We start from the raw sequence: 21618 nt of genomic DNA, 5'->3' as shown, positions 1-21618 counted from the left end.
ATAAAGGAGACACCTTGCGGTACCCCAGGATACCATTGTACCCTGGTCTCTCTCGTTCAAATTGCATCATAAGAATATTCCTGGTTCCCACTAAAAAATGGCTCTGTGTGCAGGTGGACACTCGCAGTTAAAACATAAATGAAATACTACTCATCAGACACGTCAACAAAAACTAAAAAAGCACAGCAGAGACTGAACAGCTCGGCATCTCACAGAAAACAGGGTCTACAGAGACCGGCTGGACGATGTAAAAAACAAATGCTGGAACTTCAAGTGAGCCCAAACTAGCTGGCATTGTGCAGGTCGTCCTGGTAAAGCAAAAACACCTGACAACTGAGGTAGCTTGTGAAAGGTTTCCAGCGATTAAAAATTGAAAAGGATAATCCCAGTGTTTGATTTGTATTTATTTTTAGTTTAGTTAGGATTGTCTGCTTGTTCTCTTGAGTTTGTTTCAACAAGTTATTTACAGTTTCCAAAACGTTTATGTGAATACATCTATTTTGCATAACTATGCGTACTAATTATTTACGTGCACCACATAACATTGTAGGCAATGCAACAGTCAAAAAACTTACACCCTGTTAAGCATTTTGTTAAGTGGTTTTGCTTTACATATTTGAGCCAATGCCAAAAACAAGATGGCGAATTTGCATGGGGTACCTCAGTCTGAAATACATTAATAAATGCATTTTAAAAGATTTTATTTACATTTAAGGATAGTAATAAAAAGAAGAATAGCAGCATCAATAGTAAAACAAATTTTAAATTAGATGGATGTAGTAATCGTATCAATGTAATATGCAATTAAAACCAAGAATAACCAAGATTCATTATTTTAATCGTTTGACAGCCCTAATAAATACATAAATAAAATGTACAAATTGTGGTAACCTACCATTAACATTTTATGCAGGTCCTCTTCGAATTCATCAATGTTGCTGCTTTTCTGCAGTCCCTGTGGATCTGCAACAACCCCGCGCAACATGAACTGGTAGTACTGCTTCATAAGGAGCCCGCCCTTCAGGACCTCTTTGCATTCCCTTACGAGCTATAACACATGAATTAGACATTGCCTTTGTTCACTTGCAATGCTTTTGCATAATTGCACGTTTTAAATTTTAAAGGGCACTTGCTATTGCTAGCGCTGTACTAGGAGCCCATGATAATTCAGTAACCCCAAAACAAAAGAAAACATTATTAGCATTTAAAATGTTGAAACTGGTGAAAAAAAAATCCAACCAGTAAGTGACTAACTCATAAATTACTAGGGAGTCATTGTGGGTAGTAATTAGCCATATCACATCTGTAACAGCTTGCTTAATATCTCAGCAGTGTGGGCTTCACTTTCTCACTGATGTAATTCCAGATCTCAAGGCTGAAACACACAGAATCGGTTCTGCCCCAAGGTACATTATGTTTTATGTTTATTGGCTGTTTGTAATAAAATAAGATAATATGATAGGAAGTTAAAATGTATGCAATGTACCTAACATACAGCTATGACCAAAAGTGTTTTTGTCAGTTTTTCCTTTAGTATACAGAACACTATATAGGAGGTGTGTAATTCAATGTATGTTAACGTAAACTTATTCAGCAGGTTTCATTCAACGTAATGAAGCAAAATTTGTTAAATCTATAGGGTGATGCAAACTTTTGGCCATAGCTGTACTGTACATAAGCGGTTAAATGGGGATGTTACTGAAAATTGGTTGATTTTCAACCAATCCCCCCCACCCCCCGCCCCATGGCATTGAGAATGAGATAAATTGCCGCTTCTACCTTTACCGCAGTTAACAAAAGCTGACCTTCAAAGTCCTGAGAAGTTGCAGCTGTGGGCTTGAATGCCATATTGAACGGAGGGTTATTATGACTAAACAGCTCAAAGCATTTTTGACGTTGCACTTCGTACAGCTCATTCAATGGGAGTATAAAAGCATTGCTGTCAGTATAAACCCCAAGGAGGAGGATAATTGCCATCCATGCTTCAATTCAGAGGAAGAACAAACACCAAATTAAAAAAGCAAACCTGTTTTATACTGAGCAAGGAAGGCTCTCCAGCCGGTCTCTGCTCCAGCCTGAGTTTGAGACACTCGTGTATGACGTTAAGCAGCACTCGGCATAGCACCAGGAAGGCAGGCTCGAAGGAGGGCAGGTCCATGGCCACCAGCTCATCCCAGGACACAGTGTTGCTTTTCTCTTCCGAGCAAGGAGCCTCATCTGATAAGCGTTTAGTGAGCTCCGGCAAGTAATCGCTACACAGCATAGGATCTGGAAACTCCGAGAACTCCTTAAACAAATAACAATGCAGAAAAATACAATGCACTTTGTAATAATAATGTTACTGTACAAGTAGAGACAATGGGTCTATTCTTAGTACAGCTTACTTGATATTAACCCCCTCCCACCCCACACACACATCACCACCACTAGTGACCCCCATTATGAAGATCACTAAATACAAATTAAAATATGCTGGAAAGCTGATGCGTGGCTTGTCATCACATGCTGATGAATGCGTGGCTCGTCATCACAGGCTGATGAGTGCGTGGCTCTCCTGGCTCATTCCATGAAAACACCCCCACGTGTACAACCTTTTTTTCATTCATTCAGAAACAGCTTCTCTGACAGGAAAGGCTGGAATTATCTCTAGTAGGTGGATGAGCAGGAGTGTGCAATTGTGAAAATCAACTCATTTAGAAATCACAAGGATAATTAACTCCCCCTCTTTCTCTCTCTCTCACACTGGCCAAACCAATACTTGGTAAATGATTTTCAATTATATCTAATTGGGGTCAATAAGGCTTCTCTCCCGAGGCAGAAATTGATCAAATAAACTTTTAATAATTGATCTCCTGGAACCAACATGGCCCCGACTGCTAAATGTACTCAAATATTTTGTTATAACATGCATTTGTCTTTCAAACATGTAAAACCCCTTTTTGTCCCCCCAATCTTATTCAACTGAGACCGCTTGCTTATTAAATACATTTGTATACCTGAATAGATAAATCGCCTGTCCTTCAAAAGCAGCTGTACTCCACATTTTCCTGGCATAACATACAGAGCATTTGTTACCCACTCAACCCTATTTAACCACCTTATTCACCTACTCACTGCGTAGAGGTTGATTTTCTAGGCATTTTTGCGGTGCCCTTAAAAGGGGGCAGCGACTAACACACAGGTGTGACGTATGCGCTGGTGTGCCTAACACCCCTTTTCCACCTCCACACCCAAGCCAAGCCGAGCCGAGCTGAGCCAGCCTGGTACGGCTGGGGTAGCTTCAGTTGCTTTTACACTAGAGAAAGGTAACCCGAGCTGATACAACATGCATAATGAACGTGCTGAGTCGACTCAATTAAATGTCACAGAGTGCAAAAATAGAACTAATCATTAATTTAATTTAAAAAAAAATAAAATCATGGATTAATTTGTTTTTTTTATTGCAGAAAAGTACTGAAAATGCGTGCGTGTGTGTGTGGGAAGCAAAGATGGGGAACTGTATTACAGGAATACAAAATGAAATTATGACCTTATAAAATGAAAACACGTGGTTTAACATTTCTATTTAAAAAAATAAAATAAATAAAAATTTATGTATCGATCAATAGTGCCAGTAGCTCCTCACTATAAGGCTCTCGGCTATAACGCTCCTACAGCATGTCCCACAATTCCCAATACTAGTGATTCATGCAGTATTTCAATGATAAATACAGTACCAATGTTGTAAAACTGTAAACAACTTTTCAGTCCCACTTCAGTTTCTGTCTCTCCCTTTTGATACAGTATCTGAACTGAAGAAAAGCTGTGCTGGCACATTACAGCACAGGCATCTTATTCAGCATTCCTTTTATAACTAAATAAATAGGTCTATTACGTGGTTATCTGTCCAAATGTATTTACTTTTTTGCTGCGAGAAGAGTTGCGGCTTTCTCCAGTAGTCGAGACATTTCAGCCCCGCTTCTGCAGCCGAACCTGGGGCGAGACTGCTTGCTTAGTAAATACGTTGCGAAAGCAGCTGTAGCCCTCTTCCGACCCGCTCTCCTTCTTGCATTTGGTTTGGTTGTCTGTCACTTCGAACTGAACTCCTGACCGCTATTTAGCTGCTAATTAAAATGACCCACGAGTGGGAATGTTACCTTTTTTATTTTATTTTTTTGTAAAAAATAGTGTTGATTACATAGTGCTTTATAGTTAATTGACAGAAAGTAACATTTTTGCTTCACTATATGTACACTATAGAGGGAGTTATTTTATTTTATATTTTAGTCAGATGTGCGTTGTTATGTGTCCCGTGGTGTAAAGGTAAGCAGTTAGGAAAACATTTACAGATTCTGGTCCTGAAATAGTACGTGACTGGAGACGAAACAAATTGCAAAAAACATTGAGCTGATAAGAGGAAAATGTTTAGAAAACATTTTGTTTGAATGAAGTACTTTGAATAACTTTAATGCATACTGTAACTTGTTCTACATGTCAATGTGCAATGCAATGCAGTGGTACACATGTAAAGTATGTGTATGGTTATGGTTCTGATTAACAAAGCAAAATGAATATATTTGTACAGCTGGAAATCGAATGCAATTGTACTACACTGTATGCAACATTAAGATGTTTTGTTTAATGGTTATTAAATAGTGCACTGTTTGGTTTATTGTGTGGTTTTTTTGATGAAGCAGCACTGTTAAACACTTTTAAATTTGAATTAATATGACATATCTGTAAAAGCCAATGCCGCTGGAACTGTTGTCTAAGCATGGTTTTGGAAAGAAATGTTCAGTAAAGCAAAGATGACATGTTCTTGAACTTGTTTGGGTACTTGATAAGCCAAAATAAAATACTGGTAGTTTAATACAGATGTGATGTACAACTTTTTTACACTCTTAGTTATTATTTAACGCTCTGTTAATTATTTTTTAAATTTTGAAAACAAATAGTTTCTATCAGTTTAACTAAAAAAAACAAAAACATTGTAAAAAAATTAATGGAATACATTGTTGCAAACAAGGGTTATTTTTAAACTAAATCTGTGTGTCTATTTATCGGTGCTGATCAAGTAGAAATAAAATAAAATTGTAAAAAATGTATTTTAAAACACAAAAAATGTTTTTTTCTAAAATTGAAGAAGTCTCAAAAAAGGGGGGAGCAACTTTTCACCAGACGACCTATAAAATGATTTTTACGGTAATATCTTGATAACCTGAATAATCACCCCCTTTGCCAATGCAAAACCATTGCCAAGAGTGACATCACACTGAAGTGGTAGAGAGACCACCCCTCCTCTAATATACAAAAAATTTCCTTGAACAAATATTCTCTCTCCAACACCATGTTTTGGACCCATATGTGCTGCTACTTTAGCTTCTATGTACACACTGAAGATCATATGCATGTTGCTTTTATGTAGCTTTTAACAAAAATATCATTGCGTACAGCCTGCAACATGCTCATTATTACAAAACCTTTATGATATTCTCACCTCTTGTAGTTTTTTATCATTTATTAGTGCTGAGCGTGCTCTTTGCAAAGACCCATCCATAAGTTTGTGCAGCCTCAATATCAGCTTCCTGAGACCCATCTGCTTCAGTGCTTTATCCACAAAGGGTCTGTAAATCGATGTGGAGCAGTACTTACTGCTACCTGCCCCACTAGTGTAATCTTGTGCTCCAAAAGGAGCAATCTCATCCTCTGACAGGAGTCTCTCTAGCATGGGGGTTGCGCTTGTTGAATTGGGCTTGTGTTCATGGTTGTTGAGGGTGGTCTCTCCCCCCTCCACCGCCTCTGGCAGCTCCTCTCCCTCGCTGTCCTCTGTGTACGTTGCCACAGAGTCATTCTCCTCATCGTCTTCATCCTCGTTCCCGTTTGAAGGCCGGGGGGACGGGATCTCAAACACTGGCCAGCCAATGTCTGACAGATTCCTTATGCCCAAAACAGTCCCCATAATCCTAAGCTTCTGGTTCAAGTCCTTGGTGATGTTCAGCCACAGACAGAGTGCCTGCACTCTGCTTTGGAAGTCCTTGGCAGCATACTTGTCATAGTCCCTTTGAAGAGTCTGCAATGATGGGTAAAGTGCTTCTACCGACTCCAGCAGCTCCATAACTCGCTTCACCTGCTCAAAAGCCAGCCGCTGGCGCTGGTGGTGCTCGTGATAGCAGGAGGGGCTTGTGGCGCTGACTCCTGAAGTCCTACTACAATGAACAGCACCGCTCTCCTCCTCCTCCTCCTCCTCCTCCTCCTCCTCCCCCCCCTCCTCCTCCTCTTCCTCTTCCTCCTCCTCAGTACCATCAAGGACCATGTCCTCAGATTGACTAGCAAGGCTTCTGTAGTCAACTTTAAAGTGCAAGACCTCGTTAATTATGTCGGGGATGGCTTGGCGTGCTGTGAACAGAAAGAAGTCTTGATCATTGACGCTGCGTCTCGCATGCCAGGCCTGCAGCTCAAGCCAGATCACCTCATTGTTTAGACCCATGAAAGAGGTGTTTTCTAAACCCCTCTGCTCTTTTTCTTTTTTCTTCGAAGAGATTGAGGTAAGCTTGAGTAAAAGCCGCAAAGTCTCAAAGAATTTCAAGCGGTCGGCAGGACAGTCTGTGCGAGAGGTCTGCCGGGCTGTCCTGGCTAGGGTCACGGGCATGGGAACCGGAAGCTTTCCGCTGACACAGCCCAGGCTCAGGTAAGGCTTGCGGGGATCCATGCTCGAAATCGTGGGTTTAGTCAGAGATCCAGGATCGAGAATGAAAGAGCCTTCAAAGGTTTTTTTATGGTCCCGTTGGGCTGACCTGATGTTGGCACGCAGCTTCTTCCCGTGTTTGTAACTGTGCTCCTCTGGATTGTCGCTGGATTTGTTAGGTTCTTTATGCAGGGGTTGGTTTGATGCATTCATCTTTTCTAAAAAATAAATAAATAAATAACCATTTTTAAAATGGGCCCATTACATGCTGAATTTATCACACATCATTCATTGCAGAAGTTCAAGTCTCAAAAAGAAGAATGCTGTATAGTAAAAAAAAAAAAAAATTACAATATTAGAAAAGTAAATCCAACACAATTACAATTATATTTAAAGTCTTAAAACTTTTTAACCAAGGGACAAGTTCATTCATTCTTCTGTCTGTGACCTCTGACTAATCACTCCAGAAGTAGAATGGAACAGAAGCAGAATAGCATATTAACTTGTGCTGTTAAGACAGTAACTTGCTCTGTTAGCTGACAATTCTGTATCACTCCAGTGCAATCCGCTGCCATATTTCTGCAAATTGCCTTCAAATTATTTTTTCTTGACATCTACAGTATACATTGTGAAGATAACAAATTTAGTGCCAATTATCTTAAATTCCTAGCAATGACAAATGAGCACTCCAAAATGCTAAGCAGATGTGGGTATGGTATTTCTTTGTTAATAACATTCTGTAAATTCCAAGCCTCTTTCAAACAGCAATGCCCTCTGTTCCTGTAATGTTTAACTCTGACTTTAAAACTGCCATAAAGAACAAATAATGTCTAAAATGGTACATTTATTAGTACCCCGTTTTAGGGAAACAATCAAGTGCCTATCTATTGTCTGTCACCTAGCAACAGATGCTAACCATTGTAACAAGCTCCTTCTGGAAGAGAACACTCAAGTGCTTCAAACAAGACAATTACAGGCTTACTTTAAATTCACTTTGTCTTTTACTTTGATTGCACAAGCTTAAAACATGCATTAACTAAGATTGTAAAAGCACGGTCACCATCTGTCACTTCATTATTTATTTATTTGTTTTTTTAACAAATTAGTTTTATTAATTTTTCCAATTTTTTTTCTCAAATGTGGAAAGTCCAATTATTATTCAACCTGGCTCACCACTGGAACCCCCAAACTAACTCGGGAGTGACGAAGCAAGCTTTTTTTTTCGCTCCGAAAGTCCGCCGTACAGCCATACTCCGAACTTACAGCATCGAAGGACCAGGGCAATTCTGCATTGTTTATAGGCCGGCCTGCAAGCGACCGGCCAGCCACAGGGGTCGCTGGTGCGGTAAGCCAAGGATTCTCCAGTCAACCTAACCCCTATCCTGCCTGGGCAGCGCTTGGCCAACTGTGCGCTGCCCCCTGGGAACACCCATCCACGGTCGGCTGTGACATAGCTTGGATTCAAACCGTCGATCTCCAAGCTATAAGGCGCATCCAGCACTCTGGGTGGAGTGCCTTTACCGGATGCACCACTCGGGAGACCCTCCTCATGAAGTTTTTAAACAATCTCAGCTGTGCAGATGGCAATTTGCTTATAATGCATTTAGATACATTCCACTTTAGCTACAAAGCCATAGCAGCTGAGTGAAAAGCAGTGTTTCATTATTACCAGCAAACTCTTTGCTGTTGTGGGTCAAAAGTGCATGGAGTTAAAACCATTGTTACAGAAACACTGGACTTTTTTGGTTCGTTTGTTTTAAGATCTGAAAGTTTCCAATAACAAGCCTATGTCTTTTTTTGTCTGACTGTTAACAGTTTAAAAAAACAACCGGTTCATTTGGTTATTTTGTTAGTCCCAACACAAAGATGAATGCATTTAAAACAATCAAAACAAAGCAGAGCAAAAGTTTTCCTAATACTGATAAAATAAATGTCTGTATATCACCTGATTTGACCCAGTCGCAGACATTTTAACCTGGAAGCACCAGAAATGCACCAGATAAATTATCCTACAGTAGCACGCTAGCTGTCTGGGGTGATTCGTACATGCAGTCATGCATAGCCCTTTTCTCTTTGTGATACATTCTGCACATATACTCTCCCTGTTAGTCTCTGCATTTCATGCCTTACCCTTACACAATAACAGAAACCGATTTAACAATCCAAGCCCTGCCCACATTTAAATAGGGATTTCATAATAGCAGGTTCACTTTTGAAAACACTGGTTAAACCATTTTTGCTGCATTGTGTGTAATTATAGTAATCCACTCCTAATTATAATTGCTACAGTAAGTGTGGTCTGCAAAAAAATCCAATGTTTGTGCAACACTGACATGCTTCCCCACCACCAACCTTGACAGTTTTGTTCAGAAGCAATATTGGTCTACACAGAAACAGAACACACACACTAGGATATTATACAACCAATAATTAATATATTATTAGCAAAATCTACATGATGTAAAGTATACAAAAGCCCCTGGTGGTGATACAACACACTTTTCTATCACCCATATCCATTCTCTTACAATATACAACAAATACTTTTGTGCAACAGTCTCAAACAAGCAGACTCCACCGCTGAAGAAATTAGGATTGAGTAATTGATATGTACCCATTCAGATCCATTTCCAACCCTGCAGACCTGCACATTTCATCTGATGCCAATGGTCGCCCTACAGTACATCCTGAGTTATGACAGATGTGTTTTAGGCATGGAAATAAGATTCTTACTGCTGAGGTTTTACTGTGAGCTTGATTAGCCACAGTGTGTATGTAACAAGCTCTGGTGCGTCTTATTAAAAAGTCATAGTAAAACCAGGAATGGATCAAGCTGCTATTCAATGGGAGCCTTGTTTTCATCCCTGTGTTTTCAATATTCTATCTAACCCCCATATTAAAAAGTTTAAGCAAAATCAGACAATCAGTTCCCAAGATATAGCCTTCAATAGCTTAGACAATCATTTATCAAGTATCGCCTTTAAAAAAAACAACATACAATTCACAATATGTGGATTATCTTGTTATAATAAACAAAGTTTTCATAAGACATGCTGTACAGTAGCCACAGTATATTCTAACACCTGGTAATCTTCTGTTATTATCCAATTACAATTGAACTCTCGAGCTGGCAGCTCGTATTACATAATGACTGCAGCATGCAAGTGCCAGGTAAAGCAACAGCCTATTCTTTTCAATAGTAATTCCTGCCTGGCAAATTAAGTTTAATGTCAAACATCCTTGAAAATGAGCCTTATCTGCTGTTGGTTTCCATGGAAAGTAATAAACATTTACCATTACTGTAGGTTATGAACAGCATTTTCGAAATCCAACCCTTCCACCCTTCTTACACAGCACGTTACAATCAGATTGATGCTACCATACTTTCAATGCACTGTCCTGTTTGACATTGCTGTTCTAATAGAAGCATGTTAGTTTCCTTTCAGATTCAGTAAACCACATCCTTAATGTGTCATTATAAAATGCTATGCATATCGTAACAGGTGGGGGGTGGTGAGGGCATAACTTTCAGACAGAAAAACACCACCGAAAATGTATCAAAAAAATTTAAAAAAGTAATTTATCTTTATTCTCTTCACAGCACACTGCAGAAGAATCGTATTGGCAACATGGTCAATCAAGCACTTCCCACTACCCAACATGCTGAACCAAACACCCTATTCCTGGAAGAATGGTCCTCCCGACCTCCCTCATTAACTGCCCAACTCAACTTTCCCCACGCAATATTAAACAAGACTAAAGCGATAACCATGCAACCATCACTGCCTAATGTCTTACGAGAATGCATTGCTAATGACAGAGGTTTAACAGCAAGCACAAGCACTTCCCACTACCCAACATGCTGAACCAAACACCCTATTCCTGGAAGAATGGTCCTCCCGACCTCCCTCATTAACTGCCCAACTAAACTTTCCCCACGCAATATTAAACAAGACTAAAGCGATAACCATGCAACCATCACTGCCTAATGTCTTACGAGAATGCATTGCTAATGACAGAGGTTTAACAGCAAGCACAAGCACTTCCCACTACCCAACATGCTGAACCAAACACCCTATTCCTGGAAGAATGGTCCTCCCGACCTCCCTCATTAACTGCCCAACTAAACTTTCCCCACGCAATATTAAACAAGACTAAAGCGATAACCATGCAACCATCACTGCCTAATGTCTTACGAGAATGCATTGCTAATGACAGAGGTTTAACAGCAAGCACAAGCACTTCCCACTACCCAACATGCTGAACCAAACACCCTATTCCTGGAAGAAAGGTCCTCCCGACCTCCCTCATTAACTGCCCAACTCAACTTTCCCCACGCAATATTAAACAAGACTAAAGCGATAACCATGCAACCATCATTGCCTAATGTCTTACGAGAATGCATTGCTAATGACAGAGGTTTAACAGCAAGCACATGCACTTCCTTTCACCCAAACATGACTCTTGATATGAATAAGCGATTTCATTGGAATCAAAACAAAACTAAATTAAACAAATGGGTACAGCATGTCCCCTTACAAATTTGTACTTGTCAGTTAAAAAGGGACATTTCAATATCAAACTAAATATTTCCAACTAAGTTTAACACATGCCCCTGTAAAATATTGGAGCAGAGAATGAATGAATTATATATATATATATATATATATATATATATATATATGAGCTAAATCGTATATGTTTCAGTTAAGACATTATCTGTTGCATAAATTATACAGTGCTTCTTTAGAAGGGGAATGCTGATTATCCCCCTTGGGGCAGCAATTTAGAGGAAGACCAGTAGACGCACACTTGAATACACTGACTTTCTGGCGTATGGGAATCTGTAATTATCTTAAATGAAGTTGCATTCTGTGCTCTGATATTAACCTTTCTCTGTTTCCCAGCTGCATGAGAGGTCTGTCTATATATAAACAGTTCTGTGAGAAACAGATGAGCTTCAACCTCATTTACCTGGGGAAGTCTCACTATGAGTCCAACTGCAAAAACAAAAGTACCATGTCTGAAATAGTAAAGAAGAATTGGACAGCATGCAAATTCATTGAATTGAATTTAATTTAGTTTTCAATGCTTTCTCTGTGGCTTGAGAGTGTGCAGTATTTTGAGTTTTCAAAACATATTTTGGTTTATTTTGGTTTGATGTGTGGACCCTTCAATTTGTTACATTTATAAAATCCTAATAAACATTTTTTTAATTTAATTTTTATTAAGGACTGAAAAAACTTCCAACCTGGAGAAAAGGGTGGAAACTTATGAAGGACACTATTATTACTGTTTACACTTAATGCAATATGTAGAGTAGTTGTCAGCATAGCCAGAACGTCTGAAAATGTGTAGTGGTGCCCAGTGTACATCCACTCAAACATTCTTAAAGCAACAGATGTCCAACAGTGTGTTACTGAAAATCATCTGAACTTAAAGTGGTTTGGGGTCAAATATCCCAACATTCGAATGGACACTATTTCACATGAATTTGAAAGCAAAAATCAAGGTCTCTGTCCGCCAGAAATGACATTGACAGAATGACAAATTAAATAACTGCGACTCTCCAAATGCTTACCTGTCCGAGTCATAAAATAAAACTAGTTTTGTTTTTTTTATTTATTTTTCTTCCTTTTGTTCAGAAAATAGTTCTCCAAAGTTCACTACTAACAGTACAGGAGTACATCGGAGCCAAAGCTGGCCAGGCTTGGTGGATCACACTGCCTGCAACACAGGGAGCTGAGGCACTGACTGCTGGGTTGAGCAATGTGAATAGTGTTAAACTAAAGCCATGACAGCACTATAAATAGCAGGCTGTAAGACTATAACAGTGATACATGCAATCTTGTCAATAATGCTTCACGGCTCTGGTAATGCTGGCTGGAAATAGCTATTGAACTCAGGAGTGTGCAATGCTGCAATGTTATAAAAGTCAAAATTTGTGGAGCGACCATTTCAAAACATTATCTGATTGTGACGACTGTCTCTGTCATTAACAAACTTAAATAGTCATGTTCATCTAATGAAACAACGCCATACTTCCTCTGCTACAGACTAAAGCACTCATTTTACTTTGCGTGCATGCATGAATGAATGAAACCATGGACCACTGCAGTCAAGAAGCTATGGTACAATAAACACCATATTTAGATTAAGATAAACCTCTGCAACTGCATAAAGAAACAAAGGAATCACAATTTCTAAAAAGAAACATGACTTAAAATGAGAGTGAACATGTGTCCATTTAATCTAGCCACATCGGTAAAGCCAGCTGAAACAAACAGGAGGGCTGCCTGATAGCATCACAGCCCACCCTGGGGCTTCAGCTTGGGAATACAAAAAGCTAGTAGGATTCATGTAATGTCAAAAGTCATCTTTTTGGTGAGGTGTCAGCAAACAAACTGCAGCGCAAAGTGTTAAATGCAACTACTAGAAATTGCCGTAACGAGGACACAATTACCTTACCATTGGCCTGCACCTGTGAACCATTAAAGTTGTTGTCACATTTTCTGGATAAAAAACCCACTGTTGAAGGATCATTGGTAAGGCTGTGAATCTGAAGGAAAATGAAGACCAGAGAGCATTCTACAGAAGTTAGAGATAAAGTAATACAAATGCATAGATTAGGGAAAGGGTACAAAATAATATCCAAGTGTTTGGATATCCCAGTGAGCACAGTTGGATCAATAATCAGGAAGTGGAAGATGCATCACACCACCCAGGCACTGCCAAGAAAAGGCCGTCCCTCAAAACTCAGCGCTCAAACAAGAAGGAGACTTGTGAGAGAAGCCACAGAGAGGCCAACAATCCCTTTGAAGGAGCTACAGAGTTCAATGGCTGGGAGTGGAGTAATGGTGCACCAGTCAACCATATCAAGAGCTCTGCATAACACTGGCCTGTATGGGAGGGTGGCAAGAAAGAAGCAGTTTCTCAAAAAGTACCATCTGAAAGCACGTCTGGAGTTTGCCAGAAAGCATGAGAGTGACCAGCTGCGATGTGGGAAAAGGTTTTATGGACAAATGAGACCAATATAGAGCTTTTTGGCCAAAACTCAAAAGCGCTACGTGTGGCGCAAACCTAACACTGCCCATGCCTCAAGACACATCATCCCTACAGTGAAGTATGGTGGTGGCAGCATCATGCTGTGGGAATGCTTCTCATCAGCAGGGACTGGGCATCTTGTTACAATTGAAGGAAGAATGGATGGAGCAAAATACAGGAAAATACTGCTAGAGAATCTGCTTCAGTCCGCTAAAAAACTGAAGCTTGGGAGGAAATTCACCTTTCAGCAGGACAATGATCCCAAACAAAAGCCAAAGCAACATTGGAGTGGCTCAAGAACAAAAAGGTGAATGTCCTACAGTGGCCCAGTCAAAGTCCTGATCTCAATCCCACTGAGAATCTGTGGCACTATTTGAAAATTGAGGTCTACGAGCGTCGTCCAACCAACCTGAACAACCGGGAGCAAATCTGCCAAGAAGAATGGGTAAAAATCACTCTGACACTGTGTGCAAAGCTGGTACATACTTACCCCAAAAGACTTAAAGCTGTTATTACAGCGAAAGGTGGCTCTTCCAAATATTAATGTGTGGGGGTTGAATACTTATGCAAGCAAGATATTTCAGTTTTTTTTTTTTTTCTTAAAAATATTTCCCAACATAAAACCAATGTCACCTTACAATAATTGATTTTGAGTTTAAGTGTTTTAAAATAACATTTCAATCTACCATTTGTAATTCAGTAATATGAGAGAATTGGTCAGGGGTCTGAATACTTTTGCAAGGCAATGTGTGTGTGTGTGTGTGTGTGTATATATATATATATATATATATATATATATATTACACACAACATGTTTCTACACCTGGCAGATTCCTTCAAATGAACTCTGTGCCCTGCCCCGACTGATGCGTGCTTTGTTCTTGTTCTGCATTAGTCATTGTTGTGGTTACACTACTGCCAAACACAAGGTACAAATGATTGACTGCAAATCAACTGACTGGAAATCTTAAATTTGTAGAGATCTTTTTTTGAAATGACCGTTTTAAGATGCAGGCCCCAAGCCTTTGATAAATAAATAAAACAAAAGAGTTAACTAGGGATTTTGCTGTGTAATTATTTTTCAATGTCTTTAATCGCATGCCTATATGTTAACATCCAACTTTGTGACTAACTTGTGGTTAGTCAGCAGTGTTTTTTTTTTTTTTTTTTTTTTTTTTTTTTTGTTTAATGGTGACAGAAATTGTGGTATTACAGCGAATGTAGAATGCAGAAGACTAATATACTGGAAATAGAAAACAGATCCTGTTAAGTGAAATAAAAACACATTTCTAGGTAGATTTTCAGTAAAGAACTGCTTTGAATGAGCTTCTAGTCATCTGCAGGTCCAACTGAATAGGGTTCAGGGCCCCTGTTAGGGACTTCACAAAGGTGCAGTTTGCATAACAGGTCAGATATTGAATTATGCAATTAGCAAGGGCGTGCAGGGTTAGAAACAAGCATTAGCTCTGCACCTAATGCTGTGTTTCATAATGTATATGAAAAGCAAAACGGTGTTCCCACAAATTGCCAGAAGTAGAAAAACGTTTCAACTGGTGCCTTCAGTGCTGTAGCCAAATGTCTACCTGACAGCATTTCTCTACTTGTTCCTTTTTTCTAGGTAAGCCGACTGCCCACTTGCAAACTAAACTGGTATTTACTTTAATAAAAGGAAAATAAATATCAAGGGCAGGTTACAGGACAGGTCTCTACATTTCGATTTTTTACTCGTGGCCCCTTGAGATAGTGTTTTTACTGGCCCAGATACAATTTTAACTGGCCCAATAATAAGTACAAAACTGTATCACCCTTCTCGGCAGGTTAACGGCAGAGTAATGTATTATGTTGTGTGTGAGCGCCATTCAAAAACAAAATAAACAAACAATCTTCTGGATTATTTGTTTAAGTATTTTGATTATGTGTTATTTTTGGCTTCAGAGTTGCTATAGCGTCAGTAAATTAAAGAAGAAAAAAAAAACCTCCCCGTTTTTTCACTGTGGAAATCTGATAACCCTATACTATATACATTATACTGTTAAAAAATGTTACCGGCCCAGTAGGGCCTGTGCTTCATAACTACCGGCCCCAGGCCGCTGGGCCGTGGTTAATGACAAACCCTGCAGGAGCTGCCTGGCACACAAGAACTGCTACACCTGCCCCACACATTCAATTACTTAATGCCCTCCAAATGTCTGTCCAAATATGTTCTAGCCACGGCACCTGACAACAATGCTGGCTTCATTTTCTAAATATTCTAAATAAATGTACTGGATTCTGCCGAGTCAACGCCCCGGTCTGAGTGATCGACTCCCCCAGCTTATATCTGAAAGCCACATTTTCACCATTGACTTGTGGGTTTTTAATAACCATGCGCAAATAATGGAGGGGAAATATCGCGGCGAACGCGAATAGAAAAAAACTGCTTAGAAGTAGTCGCTGTGCACATTAATGATTCAGACAATTGCTTGCATCACCAGTGATGAAGGCTCAGATGATGAAGACATGGAGTTCGGCAGTTCTGGATAAGAAGATACAGACTCCGCTGTCTGATTATGATTCGTGTTATGCTACAATCCATATGTAACACAGGCATTTCTTTTGTATTGAACATTTGGTTGCTATAGTGCTACTTTGGATACTACGTTAATTTATTACATCGTGTTCTGTTTTCACACTGGACCCTGCAATTTCTTACTTTGAGATTATGTAAAGCTATTTATTTTAGAGGATTGAAAATTTCACGTGTCTACATATTTTTTAAAATGTATCGACTTATCCTAGCATTTTTCACCTACAAATGTGATTTGTGTGATCACATTGTAGCTTTAAAATTGAATGTTTGTTTTGTGAAAATAATTGAAATGACAAAACAGTGGACATACTGCAGCAACTTTGAATTGTATTTCACCCGTCAATAAATATGTTAACTGCACTTCTTCATTCTTTAGCGTGACTGTGTGCTGTGCTCTGCCTTAGAATTTTAAGCGTGCCTAATTGTAAGCATAATCTACCTACCTAATGTTAATACCTGTAATTTAGCCACTGATGAGTCAACCCCCCACCCCCACCCCCTGCTCATTTTCCAAGATGTCCTCATTCCTTTAAGTCTTACCTTTCAAATTGGTTGAAAATACACATTTTAAAATTGCAACTGAAGTTATTTAAACTAAATACGACACCTGAAAGGATGGAAAATACATAACTGCAAGCGTATGTATTTAATATAATGACACCCTTGTCTTATGACTAGTAGTATGCAGCTGATCAATGTTAGCACCCTTTGCCAAAATCTTTGTGCAGGTTACTGTCGTGTTTTCATGTTGTTGTTGTATTCCTATCTAAAGCACTTTGTGTTGCTTGACCTTGAAAGGCGTTACATTACCCTGGCTTCTACTGCTTTGTATAAATTGCGCACCAGACTTCAAACAACATTTCCAACCTCTGTTTGGTGCTCGGCTGACTGCTTTCGCCACGCTATTCCTCTGGTGCTTTCCGGACATGCGTTTCACCTGACGGGGTGTGCATGGTGGGGAGGAGCTGAAAGCTTCCACATTCGGGTCGTCTGAAAACTCTTCCACTTCCAAACTCCCTGAAGCTGCGTCTTCTGATAGGCTGTCCTGCCTGGAATAAAAAAATCAAGTTAAGGAAATTCCACCAGACTGGATGAGAAATAATTCTTCAGAACAATGAGAAATACTTTGGGGGGGGGGGGGGGGGGGGGGGGGGGGGACAACTGAGGGTAAACCCCCAGTCGTTGGTCCCATTTGGGGGTCAGTCGAGACGTTGGAAAGACATGTATCAGTCGTCACTATTTTTTTTTTTTTTTGGGGGGGGGGGGGGGGGGGGGGGGGGGGGGGGGGGGATGAAAATGGGGGGGGGGCAGTGTGAAACTGAACTGCACTTTTGACTTGACAGGTAAAGTCGACCCTGTCCAACTCAAATACATATAAATTGCAAGCATAAGCTACTGGCTTAGTAGTTATTTGCAGATCTACCACGTGTGTACTACTGTATAGTCACTGGTTTGCACCCACTGACTACAAATGCCTTTTGCCTATAGTAGTAGTGTTAGACAATACCCAGGTTACTAACTGATGACATACACACAGAAGTGAGGCCTATTACTATATTAACTTGTCACTGACATGTTTTTCAGAGGCCCGATTGAATTCCAGTCAGCTGGCCATTTAAACACATACAAGAAACCCAAGACTGGGTGCCGGGCTAATGTCCTGACCCGGCAGCACTAGCACTCCACAGCAACTGCACTTCCTGAACAGGTTCTCACATGTCCCACAGTCACTGTCAAGCCAAAAAAGGGTGTGCAACACACACACACACACACACAAACACACATTGGTTTGAATAAGTATTCACCCTCCTGCAAAGTTCACATTTTATTGGCACCTGAGCGTACTCAAAATTCGACTTGTACATGTAGAATCTATACAAACTACACCACATTGGTAGTTACAAAATGCTTATAGAAAATAAATAAGAAAGATTTACAGAGAAAAAAAGATTCCTCTCAGTTGCCTAAGTATTCAACCCCTCAGGGACTCAGCTCAGGTGGAAAAGATTTGTTTGAAAGGTCACAAAATTAGTGAAATGGTTTCAAGCTTTGTCTACTCAAAGTGGTTTAATGTGTAGATAATTTCCCTCGGGTGGGTGTGCATATGTATATGAAGTGAAGTCCATCATTAAGAGTGGAAGATGCATCATACCACCCAGACCAGGTCGCCCTCCCATACTGAGCAGCCGGGCAAGCAGGAAACTGGTTCGGGACCTTGAGAGATCTGCAAAGTTCTATGTCTGGAGATGGGAGTCAGTGTTCACACATCAACAATAAGTCGGTCCCTACACAGAGCTGGCCTGTATGGATGGGTGGCAAGAAAGAAGCCACTGCTCAAAAAGCCTCATCTTAAGGCACGTATGGAGTTTGCGATAAAGCATTCAAATGATACTGCAGACATGTGGAAAAAAGGTTTTGTGGTCAGATGAGACAAAAATTAAATTTTTCGGTCTAATTTTCAAGTGTTACGTCTGGTGCAAGCCCAAAACTGCACATCACCCAGTCAACACCATCCAAGCTGTCAAGCATGGTGGTGGCAGCATCGTGTTGTAGGGATGCTTCTCTTCACCAGGGACTGGGAAGCTTGTCAGGATTGAGGGGAGAATGGATGGTGCAAAGTACAGGCAAATCCTTGAGGAAAACCTGTTTGAGTCAGCCAAGCCTCTTCACATTCCAGCAGCACAATGACCCGAAGCACAAAGCCAAAGCCACACTGGAGTGATTGAACAAGAAGAGAATTAACGTTCTTGTGTGGCCCAGTCAAAGTCCTGACTTAAATCCAATCGAACATTTATGGCGAGACTTGGAGATTGCACGGTCTGCACCACTATCAGTGATGTGTATGCAACAGAAACCGCTGGTAGATTACAAAAACGATTAATTAAACTTAGGCTAGGTAGTTGTTATCTTAGTATGTTTTTATTCTCTATTAATTAAATTATATTCATTGAAAAAGGCAAGGGAGAGAACCAGATCATTATTATTTTTTATTGTTTTGGTTTAATGTAATATAGCAGGCTAATGTTCCTACTGATGTAGGCTACAATATATTTCTTTCATTAAAAAGTTGTCATTCTTTGTTGAAATTAATGTTCAGCATTCATATTTTGTTGTGTACTAATCATTTAATCAAACCCAGTATTGTAAGAAGCTGCTTGTATCGTTTATGACGTTTTTCAAATCAAATAAGCTTATTTGTGTATACAAAACGACAATAGAATTGCAGCCAGTGTCATCTTACTTAAAGGCACTCAAGCTGAAATTGTAAAGTAATTTACAGTACCCTACAAAAGTGGCAGCGGACTGTCTCTCTTTAGCGCACACAAGAACTCACAGACTTGATACAACTGTGTTGAGAATTTAAAGAGAGCATTTTATGAGATTTTTAACTAGAGGTACCAGGAATATAACTCTGCATGCCCAGAGGTATCGGGGCTGTGCCCCAGCACAAATTAAGCACTGGATATATGCTCATTTGATGAAAAACAAACAGGAACCAAGAGGATGCAGCACGACACACAGCAGGACATGAAGTCCAGAAGTCCTCTATCAGTGTGGAATCACCAGCAGCAGTAATTTGGGCATGTAAAATTTTGTATTGGGCATGTAAATTTTCGAGCTACATGCCTGACCAGGTATGTTAAGATCTGGAGAATTTTCTACCCCTGAAATATGTATGTATCAGTGGGTACAAGTTGCCAAAACGCTTTGCTTATCTTTTGCCTGGGTGGTGCCACTCCTACAGCAATTAAGCTATCAAATCATATTTTGTTTTTCTTAACTGTTCCATGCATATTTGACAAAAGTACAATAACAAAACAAGGAGATACAAATCAATCCCACTAGAATTTGTAATACTATGTAATTACTTTTACTTCACTAGCCCATTGGCCAGCATTCAGCAACTTGGGTCAAGTCGCTGAGATGGGGGAGCCAACAGCAGGTAATCAATGAGAAGAGATGCAGCTACAGTACAGTACATACAAGTATTGAACATTTCCACCTTTCCAACAGCAGCTTTTTATGGAGTATATAAACAGATGGCCTTTTTAGCACATGTATCTTTCACCACCACGCAGTGAGATAGGAAATTATCATTTTGACATTAGCATCCACAGACTATTTCAATCCACCCCTCCTCCCTCCTTTAATGCATTATGTGCCCACACATATTCCCAAATAAAAACAGGTCTCCCAGAAGTCAAAACATGATTTAAACCTGTACTATTACTGTTGGTAAAAGCAAACAGTACAGTACTAAATGTACCTTATTAACAGACTGAACATTTTCACACTGTTTTGTTTTTTTCTAGTTCTCTCTCACTTTCCTGGACAAAAGCAATTAATATCAGTGTATGCTCAAAATAAACTGTGTTGCTTTTAGTATTGGTACAAAGCAGATGATAATGAGGCACAATTACAGACCAATACAGTAATATAGTAGGTGTTCCAATATCTCCCAAGATCCCTGAATCAATGGCCCCCTTTAACAAAAGCACCGGATACTGTAGCAGGTTTCACAACAGCTCTTCATTACATCTGTTGCTATACTGTATGCCTTGCACTCTGCAGACCACTTGTGAGTTTGTCTGTGGTATTGCACTACACTTTCCAGACAGCTGCCTTCCAAAGATGTGCCTAATATTGCAGTAGGCTTTACTGTGTAGAGCTTCCACAACTAGAGTGAGAATCAACAGACAGAAATCCCTCACAAAAGCAGTGCAGTACAACAGGTACTAGACTTGCCTGTAGGCTAAAGTCCTAGGTTCACATCTAGCAATAGCTTCATACTACCAACACCCTGGAATGGTATACTGTACCGCATTGGTTCTTAAACTATTTTTAAAAAAGCAACAAAAAAGTGATAAATACCCAAAAATTCAGATGTTATTGTATAAAAATAAACACAGAAATGATTTAAAAAAAGACAGTATTCTTAACTAGGGGTGGCAGATCCCATTTAATTTAATACACATTTAAACTTTCAAAAATAAATAGTTCAAATATTAAAATAAGAACATTTTGAAAAGAGGCTGTGTAAAGAGGTGTAGTATGCGTCCCCTCACTGTGTGGTCTCGACAGCAGGAGAAAACCGGAAGTCAGCCATCTTGGGGGAAGTGCGCTGGCTGCAAGGGCTCTGAGCATTTAAAAATAAATCGCTTTCTATAAATGACCGCATATATGCCTCTAAATAGGTCTTTTACATCAGCTTTTCTACTCTCCTTAAATGCAATTGATTAGGGCTGTCAGTTAACCCTCAAAATTAGCAAATGATTAATTGGGCACACAAAATATACTCAGAGTAAATATCGACATAGTCCTGCATCAGGCTTTTATAAAG

At 39.7% G+C, this 21618-nt stretch overlaps 1 protein-coding gene across 3 annotated transcripts in view; it reads right to left on the bottom strand.

The window, feature by feature from the left end:
- The window catches only part of LOC121316717 (mitogen-activated protein kinase kinase kinase 4-like), a 53970-nt gene that overhangs the window by 20476 nt on the left and 11876 nt on the right, over positions 1 to 21618 (bottom strand). For all 3 annotated transcript variants that reach the window (XM_041251819.1, XM_041251818.1, XM_041251820.1), the window contains exons 2-5: positions 17145 to 17326; positions 5477 to 6882; positions 2027 to 2287; positions 896 to 1048 (exon numbers count right to left, since the gene is read on the bottom strand). In XM_041251819.1, the coding sequence (XP_041107753.1) occupies positions 896 to 1048; positions 2027 to 2287; positions 5477 to 6882; positions 17145 to 17326 (2002 nt within the window). The remainder of the gene's footprint in view (positions 1 to 895; positions 1049 to 2026; positions 2288 to 5476; positions 6883 to 17144; positions 17327 to 21618) is intronic.

This window comes from Polyodon spathula, chromosome 6, assembly GCF_017654505.1.
Source record: "Polyodon spathula isolate WHYD16114869_AA chromosome 6, ASM1765450v1, whole genome shotgun sequence".
NCBI lineage: Eukaryota > Metazoa > Chordata > Actinopteri > Acipenseriformes > Polyodontidae > Polyodon > Polyodon spathula.
The sequence above is the reverse complement of the archived record's forward strand: the minus strand, read 5'-3'. Positions and strand labels throughout refer to the sequence as shown.